Here is a 13,326-nt window from a genome sequence, read left to right as displayed (position 1 = left end):
AATCCTTTTCTCTTAGTCCGTAGAGGATGCTGGGGATGCTTCAAGAACCATGGGGTATAGATGGGATCCGCAGGAGACATGGGCACTTTGAGACTTTAAAAGGGGTGTGAACTGGCTCCCCCCTCTATGCCCCTCCTCCAGACTCCAGTTATAGGAACTGTGCCCAGGGAGACGGACATTTAGAGGAAAAGGATTTATTTAATTTATTTAAAACCAAGGTGAGATACATACCAGCTCACACCTCAAACACGCCGTACAACATGGAATTCAACAACATCGCATGCAACGGCATGACTAACATCAGCCACAGACTGACTGAACTCAACACAACATGTGTGTAACTATAACCAATAACTGCAGATACAGCCCGCACTGGGATGGGCGCCCAGCATCCTCTACGGACTAAGAGAAAAGGATTTACCGGCAGGTATCAAAATCCTATTTTCTCATAAGTCCTAGAGGATGCTGGGGATGCTTCAAGAACCATGGGGTCTATACCAAAGCTCTAGAACGGGCGGGAGAGTGCGGATGACTCTGCAGCACCGATTGACCAAACAAGAGGTCCTCCTCAGCCAGGGTATCAAACTTGTAAAACTTCGCAAAGGTGTTTGATCCCGACTAAGTAGCAGCTCGGCAAAGCTGTAATGTCGAGACCCCTCGGGCAGCCGCCCAGGATGAGCCCACCTTTCTGGTAGAATGGGCCTTCACTGATTTCGGTAACGGCAATCCCACCGTAGAATGAGCTTGCTGAATCGTATTACAGATCCAGCGTGCAACAGTCTGCTTGGAAGCAGTCTGCTTGGAATCTTGTTGGGAGCCCACAGGACAAACAGAGCCTCTGTTTTCCTAATTTGAGCCGTTCTGGCGACATAGATTTTCAAAGCTCTGACCACATCAAGAGACTTCGATTCCGCCAAGGCGTCAGTAGCCACTGGCACCACAATAGGCTGGTTTACGTGAAACGATGAAACCACTTTTGGCAGAAATTGTTGACGAGTTCTCAACTCCGCTCTATCAGCATGGAAGATTAAATAGGGGCTTTTGTGAGACAAAGCCGCCAATTCAGATACCCGCATTGCGGATGCCAAGGCCAACAACATGACTACTTTCCAAGTAAGGAATTTTAACTCAACCTTACGCAAAGGTTAGAACCAATGAGATTGCAGGAACTGCAACACCACATTAAGATCCCATGGTGCCACTAGGGGCACAAAGGGAGGTTGGATGTGCAGCACACCTTTCACAAAGGTCTGAATTTCTGGAAGAGAGGCCAATTCTTTCTGAAAAAAGATTGATAAGGCCGAAATTTGCACTTTAATGGAGCCTAACTTTAGGCCCGCATCCACACCTGCTTGTAGAAAATGGAGCAAACGCCCCAGCTGAAATTCTTTCGTTGGAGCCTTCTTGGATTCACACCAAGACACACATTTTCTCCAAATACAGTGGTAATGCTTCGCCGTTACTTCTTTTCTAGCCTGAAGTAGTGTGGGAATGACTTCACCGGGAATACCCTTTCGTGCTAGGATCTGGCATTCAACCGCCATGCCGTCAAACGCAGCCGTGGTAAGTCCTGATACATGCACGGTCCTTGCTGTAACAGATCCTCCCGTAGAGGAAGAGGCCAGGAATCTTCTATGTGCAATTCTTGAAGATCAGGATACCAGGCACTCCTTGGCCAGTCTGGAACAATGAGTGTCGCCTGAACCCTTGTTCTTCTTATGATCTTTATCACCTTTGGAATGAGTGGGAGTGGAGGGAACACATAGACCGACTGAAACACCCATCGTGTCACCAGGGCGTCCACCGCTATTGCTTGAGGGTCCCTCGGCCTGGAACAATATCTCTGAAGTTTCCTGTTGAGGCAAAACGCCATCATGTCTATGTGAGGAATTCCCCAACGACTTGTCACTTCTGCAAAGACCTCTTGATGAAGACCCCACTCTCCTGGATGGAGATCGTGTCTGCTGAGGAAGTCTGCTTCCCAATTGTCCACTCATGCAATGAAGACTGCTGACAGAGCGCTTGCATGTTTCTCAGCCCAGCGAAGAACTTTTGTGGCCTCCGCCATCGCCGCTCTGCTCTTTGTTCCGCCCTGGCGGTTTATGTACGCCACTGCTGTTACGTTGTCTGACTGAATCAAGACGGGCAGACCGCGAAGATGATGTTCCGCTTGCCGAAGGCCGTTGTAAATGGCCCTTAATTCCAGAATGTTTATGTGCAGACAAGCTTCCTGGCGTGACCGTTTTCCCTGAAAATTTTTCCCCTGTGTGGCTGCTCCCCAGCCTCGGAGACTTGCATCTGTAGTCAACAGGATCCAATCCTGAATCCCGAACCTGCGCCCCTCTAGGAGGTGAGAACTGTGCAGCCACCACACGAGAGAGATTCTGGTCCTGGAAGATAGGATTATTTTCCGGTGCATGTACAGGTGAGACCCGGACCACTTGTCCAACAGGTCCCACTGAAACACTCTGGCATGGAACCTGCCAAACTGAATGGCCTCGTAGGCCGCCACCATCTTCCCCAGCAACCGAGTGCATTGAAGAATCGACACTCTTGCCGGTTTCAGAATCTGTTTTACCATGTTCTGTATTTCCAGAGCCTTTTCCACTGGAAGAAAAACTCTCTGTAATTCTGTATCCAGAATCATACCCGAGAACGACAGTTGTGTCGTCGGAACAAACTGTGATTTTGGCAAGTTTAGGAGCCAACCATGTTGCTGCAGAATTGTCAGGGAGAGCGTAACGTTTTTCAGTAATTGCTCCTTTGATCTCTCCTTTATCAGGAGATCGTCCAAGTACGGGATAATTGTAATTCCCTGCTTGCGCAGGAGAACCATCATTTCCGCCATAACCTTGGTGAAAATCCTCGGAGCCGTGGACAGGCCAAACGGCAACGTCTGAAATTAGTAATGACAATCCTGAATTGCAAACCTCGGATAAGCCTGATGCGGAGGATAAATGGGAACATGTAAGTAGGCATCCTTTATGTCGACCGACACCATAAAATCCCCCTCCTCCAGACTGGAGATCACTGCTCGGAGAGATTCCATCTTGAATTTGAATTTTTTTATATAGAAATTGAGGGATTATAGGTTCAAAATCGGTCTGACTGAGCCATCCGGCTTCGGGACCACGAACAGGCTCGAATAAAAGCCTTCTCCCCCTGTTGTGACGGGGGTACTGTGACAATTACATGATTTTGACACAGCTTTAGTATTGCAGCACATACTACCTCCCTTTCTGGAAGAGAAGATGGCAAGGCCGATTTGAAAAATCGGTGAGGGGGCACATCTTGAAACTCCAATTTGTACCCTTGGGCTACTATTTCTAATACCCAAGGATCCAGGGCCGAGCGAACCCAGACGTGACTGAAGAGTTGGAGACGTGCCCCCACCGGTGCGGACTCCCGCAGAGGAGCCCAGCGTACTGCGGTGGATTTGGTAGAAGCCAGGGAGGACTTCTGCTCTTAGGAACTTGCCACAGCCTGTGACCTTTTCCCCCTTCCTCTTCCTCTCGTAGCAAGGAAGGAAGACCCTCGTCCTGTTTTGTGTTTATTGGGCCGAAAGGACTGCATCTGATAGTGGGGCGTTTTCTTTTGTTGTGCAGGCACATAAGGTAGGAACGATGACTTACCCACGGTAGCCGTAGATACCAGGTCAGTGAGGCCACCACCAAACAAGACACTACCGTTAAACGGTAGAGACTCCATAGTCTTCTTAGAGTCAGCATCAGCATTCCATTGATGAATCCACAATGCCCTCCTAGCCGAGACTGCCATGGCATTGGCCCTTGATCCCAAAAGGCCAATATCCCTCGCAGCTTCCTTTAGATAGGCTGCAGCGTCCCTGATATGACCCAGTCTCAAAAGAATGCTATCCCTATCCAGGGTATCTATCTCAGATGACAAGTTATCTGCCCATTTTTCAATAGCGCTACTCGCCCATGCAGATGCAACGGCAGGCCTGAGCAGCGTACCTGTAGTGACATAAATGGATTTTAGGGTATTTTCCTGCTTACGATCCGCAGGATCCTTTAGGGCTGCCGTGTCAGGAGACGGAAGCGCCACCTTTTTGGACAGCCGCGATAGAGCTTTGTCCACCGTGGGGGTTGACTCCCACTTTTCCCTGTCCCCAGAGGGGAACGGATATGCCACCGGAATTCTCTTGGGAACCTGTACCTTCTTGTCAAGCTTTTTCAAAAAGAGCGTTCAGTTCATGAGAGGGAGGAAACGTTACCTCAGGTTTCTTTCCCTTAAACATGCAGACCCTAGTATCAGGAACAGCAGGGTCTTCCGTAATACGTAATACGTATTTTATTGCCACAATCATGTACTGAATGCTCTTAGCCAGTTTAGGATTCAATCTGGCATCACTATAGTCGACATTGGAATCAGAGTCCGTGTCGGTATCTGTATCCGCTATCTGGGTAAATGAACGCTTCTGTGACCCCGAGGGGGTCTGTACTTGTGTTAATGCATCCTCCATGGATTTTCTCCATGTCTGGTTCTGAGACTCAGAGTTATTTAATCTCTTATTCAACCGAGTCACATTTGCATTCAAAACACTCAACATATTTACCCAATCAGCCGTCGGCGGAGTCGACATGGTCACTCCCACAGTCTTTTCTGTCCCCCCTCCAGCCTCCTCCTGGGAAGAGCACTCAGCCTCAGACATGTCGACACACGCGTACCGACACCCACAACCACACTGGTAGGGGACAGACCCACAGCAAAGCCGGTTAGAGAAACACAGAGGGAGTTTTGCCAGCTCACAACCCAGCGCCTATCCCGGTACTGAAACTATTAAAACAATGCCTCAGACCTGTTAGGGCTTTTACATTAATAAAACAGCACCAAAATACCCCCCCCCCCCCCCCCCCCCCCGTTTTTCACCCTGTTACTTGTGTAGGGGGTCAGGACCAGCGTCTCTGCAGCTCTGTGAAGAGAAAATGGAGCTGATTAGAGCTGTGAGGGCTAAGCCACGCCCCCTCGTTGACGCGCTTCAGCCCCGCTATTTAAAAAAAAAATTATACTGGTGGTGTCCGGTTTTTAGTGCCCAAGCACTGTAAGCCTCTTTTGCCAGATTATTTGAGGATTCATGCTGCCCAGGGCGCCCCCCCTGCGCCCTGCACCCTGTAGTGCCGCCGAGTGTGTGGGAGCATGGCGCGCAGCGCGGCCGCTGTGCAGTATCTCAAAGCCGTCACTGAAGTCTTCTGATCTTCTTCTACTCACCCGTCTTCTGACTTCTGGCTCTGCAAAGGGGGTGACGGCGCGGCTCCAGGAACGAGCATCTAGGCGTACCTAGCGATCAGACCCTCTGGAGCTAATGGCGTCCAGTAGCCTAAAAAGCAGAGCCTTTAAACTCACAGAAGTAGGTCCGACTTCTCTCCCCTCAGTCCCACGATGCAGGGAGCCTGTTGCCAGCAGGTCTCCCTGAAAATAATAAACCTAATAAAAGTCTTTTTCTGAGAAACTCTGGAGAGCCTCTCAGTGTGCATCCAGTCTCACTGGGCATAGAATCTAACTGGAGTCTGGAGGAGGGGCATAGAGGGAGGAGCCAGTTCACAACCCTTTTAAAGTCTTAAAGTGCCCATGTTTCCTGCGGATCCCGTCTATACCCCATGGTTCTTGAAGCATCCCCAGCATCCTCTAGGACGTATGAGAAAAGAAACATTACAAATGGTAAAAAGAAAAACTTGGCCGGGATTCAATCCCATGGGGTTTTAGGGATATGGAAGCTACTTTGTTTTTTTCAATGCTGGGCAGCAATCAGCGTTCTCAGGAGGCTCAGATGCTGCATGCCTCCCCCTGACCCCGAATGTGAGCACTGCACGGCGTGACGTGATGTCAGAGGTCAGCCTGCGCAGCCAGCCGCCAGTCACCTGGACATCAGCGCCTGCGCTGCCCCGCACCTCACCTACACGCAGCAAGTGGAACCCACCCCCACCCACTTGTCCAGATGAGGGTTAGTTTTGTGGGCTGGGCAAAAAAATTGCCCGGGATTGACCACCCTTCATGCATTCCTACTGTTAAATGGTGACCAGCCCCTGCTGGCACCAAAACAAAACTGAAGAGCCTGAGCTGTGGGCGGGGTATGAGGGGAGAGGGACCCAGTGCATCCTGGGAGGCTCAAGAGCTTTGCTGTTCAGTGCCTAAATCCTGGTCTCCACCAAGCATACCCCAACGTTAACCCTGTGGAGACTATGGACCCTGAAGAAGAAATACAGGCAGGTACTTATCCATAATGCAATACCATCAGGGAGGCGTCTGCTTGGCTCCAAATGTATTCTGCAGCAGGAAAAATGACCCCAAACATAGAGCCAATGTCATTAAGCACGATCTTCAGCGAAGTGATAATATGGCTTCACAGAGCCCTGAACTCAACATCATCGAGTATGTCTGGGAAGAGACAGAAGGATTTCAGCAAGCCTATACCCACAGAAGATCTGTGGATAGTTCTCCAAGATGTTTGGAACAACCTCCCTGCCAAGTTCCTTCAAAAACTGTGTGTAAGTGTACCTAGAAAAAATGATGCTGTTTTGAAGGCAAAGGACCTCATTCAGCTTGGATAGCTATTCAGGCACAAATAGTTATTTTCACAATCCTGCTTCTGCTAAAAATCGCATGTGAAGAACCGCCCAGAAAGGTATAACAGGCTGGCCGATGCAGTCACATAACTGTGATGCAAACTCAGAAATCGAGTACCATCGACAGTTGCGGATGACCCAGGGCTGAGAATGCAGTCACGCTGGGTGCCATGTTTTAAGTCGCAAAAATCGCAGCTGATGTGAGATGCAAGCCCTGAAAACGGCCATGACATGTCTGCGTTTACCTAACCACTCCCAGCAAAAGCCATGTGTACGACCATGAACGACTGCTGCCTGTCAAATCAGCCTGCGATCGCATCCCGGCAAGATGCAATCACATTAAAATCGTGGGTCGCGCATGCACAATTTGCTCCCAGCGCATGCGCAGTCATCTAATAATCGTCAGTTTGTAATTTTGCAACTGAAACTGAATAAGGCCCAAAGGGTGGTCACACCAAATGTTGATTTGAATTAGGTTTCTCAGCTGTGTAGTCAGATGGAGGGCCTCCATCTTCTGGGTCACAGCCGTCGCTGTCTGCCCCACAAACGGTCCAGACATGCCTGCATTCTCCGGACCGCTCCCCTCAAACGGTACATCGACGCCCAGAAAATGCTGCATTGACGCCCCCGACAGGAATTAGACTGCGATCGCATGCAATCACAGTTTAAAGACCTTGCACATGCGCTGAAATTGCCTAATAGCGATTTCAGCACAATTACGTAGCATGCTGGTTTGGGGCATTTGTTCACTGATAAAAAATAAACTTAACACTTCTATTTTTGAAAGCATTCTTACTTTGCAGCATTTTTTTCCACAACTGCCTAAAACTACCTAGTCTTGGTATACAGCAGAGCAGGGGCTGGCTGGCAACTTTCAGTCTGGGAGGAAAACACAAGCATGTGGCCCCAACCTTTATACCAGCAAACTGCAATGGAAACATTTGTAACAAAAATGTCACATTAAATATACATACTCCTTAATAATTATACCTATAATTTTACAGAATGCACTTGATAAATGCTACCTCAAAGCTTACTGGTTGCTAATGGCAACTTCTCCATTGGTCCACTTCTCCACTCTTTTCACTGCTCCATGCATATGTAGTGCCCCCAGATTTATAAAAATGGGGCCCACATTTAGTTTTTAAATATATATGTACAAGTATATATAATACAGCCTGCATAGCCCTGTGTAAGGTTACGGTTGAACTCTGAGTGAGCATGTCAGCTTGTCTGACAGGGAGTTTGGTGCCCCTTAGAAGTGGTGTTTTCCCCCTGGCCAGCAACAGCCCTTACCCGGGAAAATCCCTGGCAGTTTATTGGGTCCCAGGTTAGAGTGGACAGAGAGCGGTTTGTTGCTGGGGACCCTGGAGTCAGTCAACCACAGTGAGCCAGGTAGTGGGGGAGGTCCCAAAGATACTGGGGACACTAAAAAAATAGCGAGCTGCGCTATGAGGGGACAATCCTGGGGAAGGAGAAGTAGTGCCAGCACCAACCTGGGACATCTCAAGTTAAAAAAAGACTAAGTTACTTCATTACACAGACTGTCTGCTGGAGAAGGTACATCTCGAATACTACTGGGGCCTGCACAGACTGTTTGCCCTAACTTAAGATGGTGCACTTCAAATACTTCAGTAGCCTAAAGGTACTGAACTGTGTGTGCACTAAAAGCTAATCAATTGCATAATTTGTATTATACAATTGACTGCCTAACCCAGCCTTTTTCAACTGGTGTGCCGCGACCAGTTGCTAGGTGTGCCGCCACTCGCCGCCCACCCCCGCCGCACGGACCCGCTCTCTGCCGCCAGTAAGACCTGTCACTGGCGCCAGCCGCCCCCGCCGCACGGACCCGCTCTCTGCCGCCAGTAAGACCTGTCACTGGCGCCAGCCGCCCCCGCCGCACGGACCCACTCACTGCACCAGTAAGACCTGTCACTGGGGCCACCCGCTCCCGCTGCACGGATCCGCTCACTGCACCTGCCCGATCGCCTCACGCTGCCGCCCGCCTGCCTCACAGACAGACCCGCAGCAGTTCATTCCGCAGAGTCAGCCGGACCGTGACCTATGACTCACCAAAGGTCACGGTCCGGTTGTTGCTGTGCCCGCCCACTCACACCCTGCTTTCTGCTCAGTGGTGAGGTCCCGGCGCTCCTCACCACAATATATTATATATATAAAAAGCACGTTTGGAACTAAGGGGGGAGCTGGTAAGGGGGAGCTTGTGTGTGGAATTACTAAGGGGGGGGGGGGGGGGGAGCTGGTAAGGGGGAGCTTGTGTGTGGAATTACTAAGGGGGGGGGAGCTGGTAAGGGGGGAACTGATGTGAGTCATTACTAAAGGGGAAGCTGGTAAGGGGGGAGCTGGTGAGGAATTACTAAGGGGGGGGGAGCTGGTAAGGGGGGAGCTGATGTGAGGCATTAATAAAGGGAGAGCTGGTGAGGAATTACTAAGAGGGGGGGGCTGGTAAGGGGGATCTTGTGTGTGGAATTACTAAGGGGGGGAGCTGGTAAGGGGGAAGCTGGTGAGGAATTACTAAGGGGGGGAGCTGGTAAGGGGGGAGCTGTTGTGAGGCATTACTAAAGGGAGAGCTGGTAAGGGGGGGATCTGTTGTGAGGTATTACTAATGGGGGAGCTGGTAAGGGGGGGGGATCTGTTGTGAGGAATGACTAAGGGGGGGGAAGCTGGTAAGGGGGGGGAGCTGTTGTGAGGAATTACTAAGTGGGGCATGTGTGTGGAATTACTAAATGGGGGAGCTGGTGTGTGGAAATATGAGGGCATGTGAGGGGCATTACATGGGGGGGTGGCGGTGTGTGGTATTACTGGGGGGCAGGGGTGTTGCATTAATATGGGGGTGGCAGGTGTATGGAAATATAATGAGGGGCATGTGTGTGGCATTACTATGAGGTGCATGTATGTGGAATTACAATGGGGACATGTGTGTATAATTACACTGGGGGGGCAGGTGCGGAATTACAACGAGAGACGTGTCGAATTACAATGGGGACATGTGTGTAAAATTACACTGGGGGCAGGTGTGTGGAATTACTGGCGGGTTGACAATGTGTTTTATTACAATCATTGGACGAGGACTTGAGGGTATGCTTGTCAACCATCCGTCCTCGACCGAGAGACATCATGAGACATCACCAAGCACAGGTTTCCCACTGATATTCTTATGTAAGTAAAACCTATTTATTTCTACTAATTTTAAGAGAAATAATAACAAATATCAACATATATTAAATATATGTCGATATTTATTATATCTATTATATTTGATTTAAAAAAATGATGGTGTGCCTTGGCAATTTTAAAATCTGTTTTAGTGTGCCACGAGTTTAAAAAGGTTGAAAATCACTGGCCTAACCTGTTACATTCCAGGTGTGTGATATTCTAATCATTTGATAGTGATTCTAAAGGAGGGTACACACTAGATTGCTTAGATTTTAAGCACGGATCTGCCGTGTGTATGCCACCCAGCGATAGTGATGCGCGGGGCCACGCATCGCAATCGCCGGTACTAGATTGAGCCTGCAGGCTCAATCTAGCGGGACGCTCACTTAAGCGCTGTGTGAAGTGAGATTACTCCCCCCCCCCCCCCCGACCCCCCCCAGGCTCAGCACACATTGCACTGTGCTGAGCGGGGGGAGCGATATGTGCTGAGCAGTCTGTGTTAAGATCGTTCAGCACACATCTCTCCCGTCAGTACTGGCCTTAATTGTGAGAATCTGCCTCCCTGGAGTTGAAGCCTAAAGATAACACTGCTTGTATCAATTTATCTCCTTTATCATTTGGAGCTAATACAATAGCATTGTACCTATAGAACTGGTTATTATTGTGTCTGCAAAAAGGGGCATTACACCCAGACTTGCCTCTCTGTGACGGCGTACCTTCGGTGGATTCTCAAGAAGAAATGGACGGCCACAAGAGCAGGCACACCTAAGTACCTGGGCACATATCCCACAGTGTATTTTACATACATCTTGATGTACATAGGACAGTGTACTGTAAACACTTCTTGATGCATTAAAAAAAAAAGGATTTGTACATATGTCTTGATACATAAAGAACAGCCTATTTTACATACAACTTGACACATAAAAGACTGAGCACTGTACATACATTTTTGGTTCATAAAGGGCAGGATATCATAATTACATCTTGGTATATAAAGGGTAGAATGTTGTATGTACATTTTGTTATATAAAGATATTATACACATCTCTGAATACATAAAGTATACCATACCTGAAACAAAGGCCACTTTCTCCTTTAGCGTGGGCAGGACATCAGTAGCTTTCAAGCCATCATTCCGGAAAGACCCTTTAACAAGCAGAGATGACAAAGATCAGACTGATGTAGAGCATTGAAGAAATGAGCACAGATAAAATTATCGGGAATCACAGATTAGCCAGTCCTGGAGAATGGTGCAAATATTGGGCCTGATTCTGAGTTGGAAGCAACTGCGACCACTTTTCCGTGTGGCCCCAGCAACTTACTTAATCAAGCTAATGCAAGAATCCACCCATGCCTAATATCTGTGTATCTACATGAGGAAATCCATCCCGCCCACTGTTTTTAGGTCTGCAGCCATCATCATTGGGACTTAGGGTGCATACACACGGTGAGATTCGGACTTATCCGATTCTCACCGTGCGACAGGGGGCCGGGTCGGCACTTAGCCAGTATCGCAAGCACATAATGAGTGTGCTTGCGATGCTGGCTATGTGCGATGTCAATCCTGACTATCTCTTCTATAGAGATAGCCAGGATTGACTTGCCTGCACAGCCTATTTTTTCTGCCGATGCCGACCGCGCGGGGCCGCGCATCGGCATCGGATCGGGATCGCAAGGTGACTGTCACCTTGCGATCTGCACTATCTTTTCTTCCGATTCTGACTATATAGTCAGAATCGGAAGAAAATATCTTACCGTGTGTACACACCTTTACACCTACTCCAGAAACAGGCATCCCTTCCACATCTACAAGCTAAGAACAAACATGGACCTGCTATGCACAGTGGAAAACTCAGTCCACGTTCGTACACATGGGCCGGCTCATGTGCAGATTTATTTTTAAGGCACATGCGCAGTGTGCAGATATCTGCTAAATGCATCCAACTCAGAATAAAGCCCGTTATGTACTTTTTACAGCTGGATGCGACCAGATTAATTGTGTGGTTATGGAGATCTCAAAATATTATCAGGTGACCATTATCCATGTCTTTTCCAATATTATGGAATTGGATAATATTGATCATTATGACAATCATATTAAATCAAAGCTCACAGAAGGTGATCCCCATTATGTAGATGTCCTTGGTCTGTGCTGACAATTATGCACGCCATCTCTGAATAATGTGACAATTTGACGTGCAGGGGCTTCTTCTGTAGAATATATCTACAGACAGATGAATGAAAAGAGCATAATACAGTAGATGGAACTGAATCTTGCTAAATGCACCTTAGAAATGTCAATAGTTAAAACAATGTTCTGTCACTCACAATCTAACAATGACCATTTTGAAAGGGAAATAAGCAAAAATAAGATTTTAAACCTACGGTAAATCTATTTCTCCTAGTCCGTAGAGGATGCTGGGGACTCCGTAAGGACCATGGGGTATAGACGGGCTCCGCAGGAGACATGGGCACCTAAAAAGAACTTTTACTATGGGTGTGCACTGGCTCCTCCCTCTATGCCCCTCCTCCAGACCTCAGTTAGAGAACTGTGCCCAGAGGAGATGGACAATACAAGGCAGGATTTAGCAATCCAAGGGCAAGATTCATACCAGCCCACACCAATCATACCATGTAACCTGGAACATACATAACCAGTTAACAGTATGAACAAAAACAACAGTAACGGTCCAAGACCGATGTCAACTGTAACATAACCCTTATGTAAGCAACAACTATATACAAGTCTTGCAGAGTTTCCGCACTGGGACGGGCGCCCAGCATCCTCTACGGACTACGAGAAATAGATTTACCGGTAGGTTTAAAATCTTATTTTCTCTTACGTCCTAGAGGATGCTGGTGACTCCGTAAGGACCATGGGGTTTATACCAAAGCATCCAATCGGGCGGGAGAGTGCGGACGACTCTGCAGCACCGACTGAGCAAACGCTAGGTCCTCATTAGCCAGGGTATCAAACTTGTAGAATTTAGCAAAAGTGTTTGACCCCGACCAAGTCGCCGCTCGGCAAAGTTGCCCAAGAAGAGCCCACCTTCCTAGTGGAATGGGCCTTAACCGAATTTGGTACCGGCAATCCAGCCGTAGAGTGAGCCTGCTGAATCGTATTACAGATCCAGCGAGCAATAGTCTGCTTTGAAGCAGGAACGCCAATCTTATTGGCCGCATACAGGACAAACAGAGCCTCTGTTTTCCTAATTCTAGCCGTCCTGGCTACATAAATTTTTAAGGCCCTGACTACGTCCAGGGATCTGGAATCCTCCAGGTCACCGGTAGTCACAGGCACCACTATAGGTTGATTCATATGGAACGAAGAAACCACTTTAGGCAAAAATTGCGGACGTGTCCTCAATTCAGCTCGATCCACATGAAAAATCAAGTAGGGGATCTTGTGTGATAGAGCCGCCAATTCTGACACTCGCCTTGCTGATGCTAAGGCCAACAACATTACCACCTTCCAGGTAAGAAATTTCAACTCAACCTTGTTAAGCGGTTCAAACCAGTGTGATTTTAGGAACTGCAACACCACGTTCAGGTCCCATGGTGCCAC

At 48.4% G+C, this 13,326-nt stretch overlaps 1 protein-coding gene across 5 annotated transcripts in view; it reads right to left on the bottom strand.

Moving 5' to 3' along the window:
* Positions 1–13,326, bottom strand: part of KALRN (kalirin RhoGEF kinase) — a 1,402,249-nt gene that overhangs the window by 1,040,717 nt on the left and 348,206 nt on the right. For all 5 annotated transcript variants that reach the window (XM_063934074.1, XM_063934073.1, XM_063934072.1 and 2 more), the window contains exon 2: positions 10,833–10,907. In XM_063934074.1, coding sequence (XP_063790144.1) covers positions 10,833–10,907 — 75 coding nt within the window. The remainder of the gene's footprint in view (positions 1–10,832; positions 10,908–13,326) is intronic.

The sequence above is a fragment of the Pseudophryne corroboree genome, chromosome 7 (genome assembly GCF_028390025.1).
Source record: "Pseudophryne corroboree isolate aPseCor3 chromosome 7, aPseCor3.hap2, whole genome shotgun sequence".
In the NCBI taxonomy this organism is placed as follows: Eukaryota; Metazoa; Chordata; class Amphibia; order Anura; family Myobatrachidae; genus Pseudophryne; species Pseudophryne corroboree.
The sequence above is the reverse complement of the archived record's forward strand: the minus strand, read 5'-3'. Positions and strand labels throughout refer to the sequence as shown.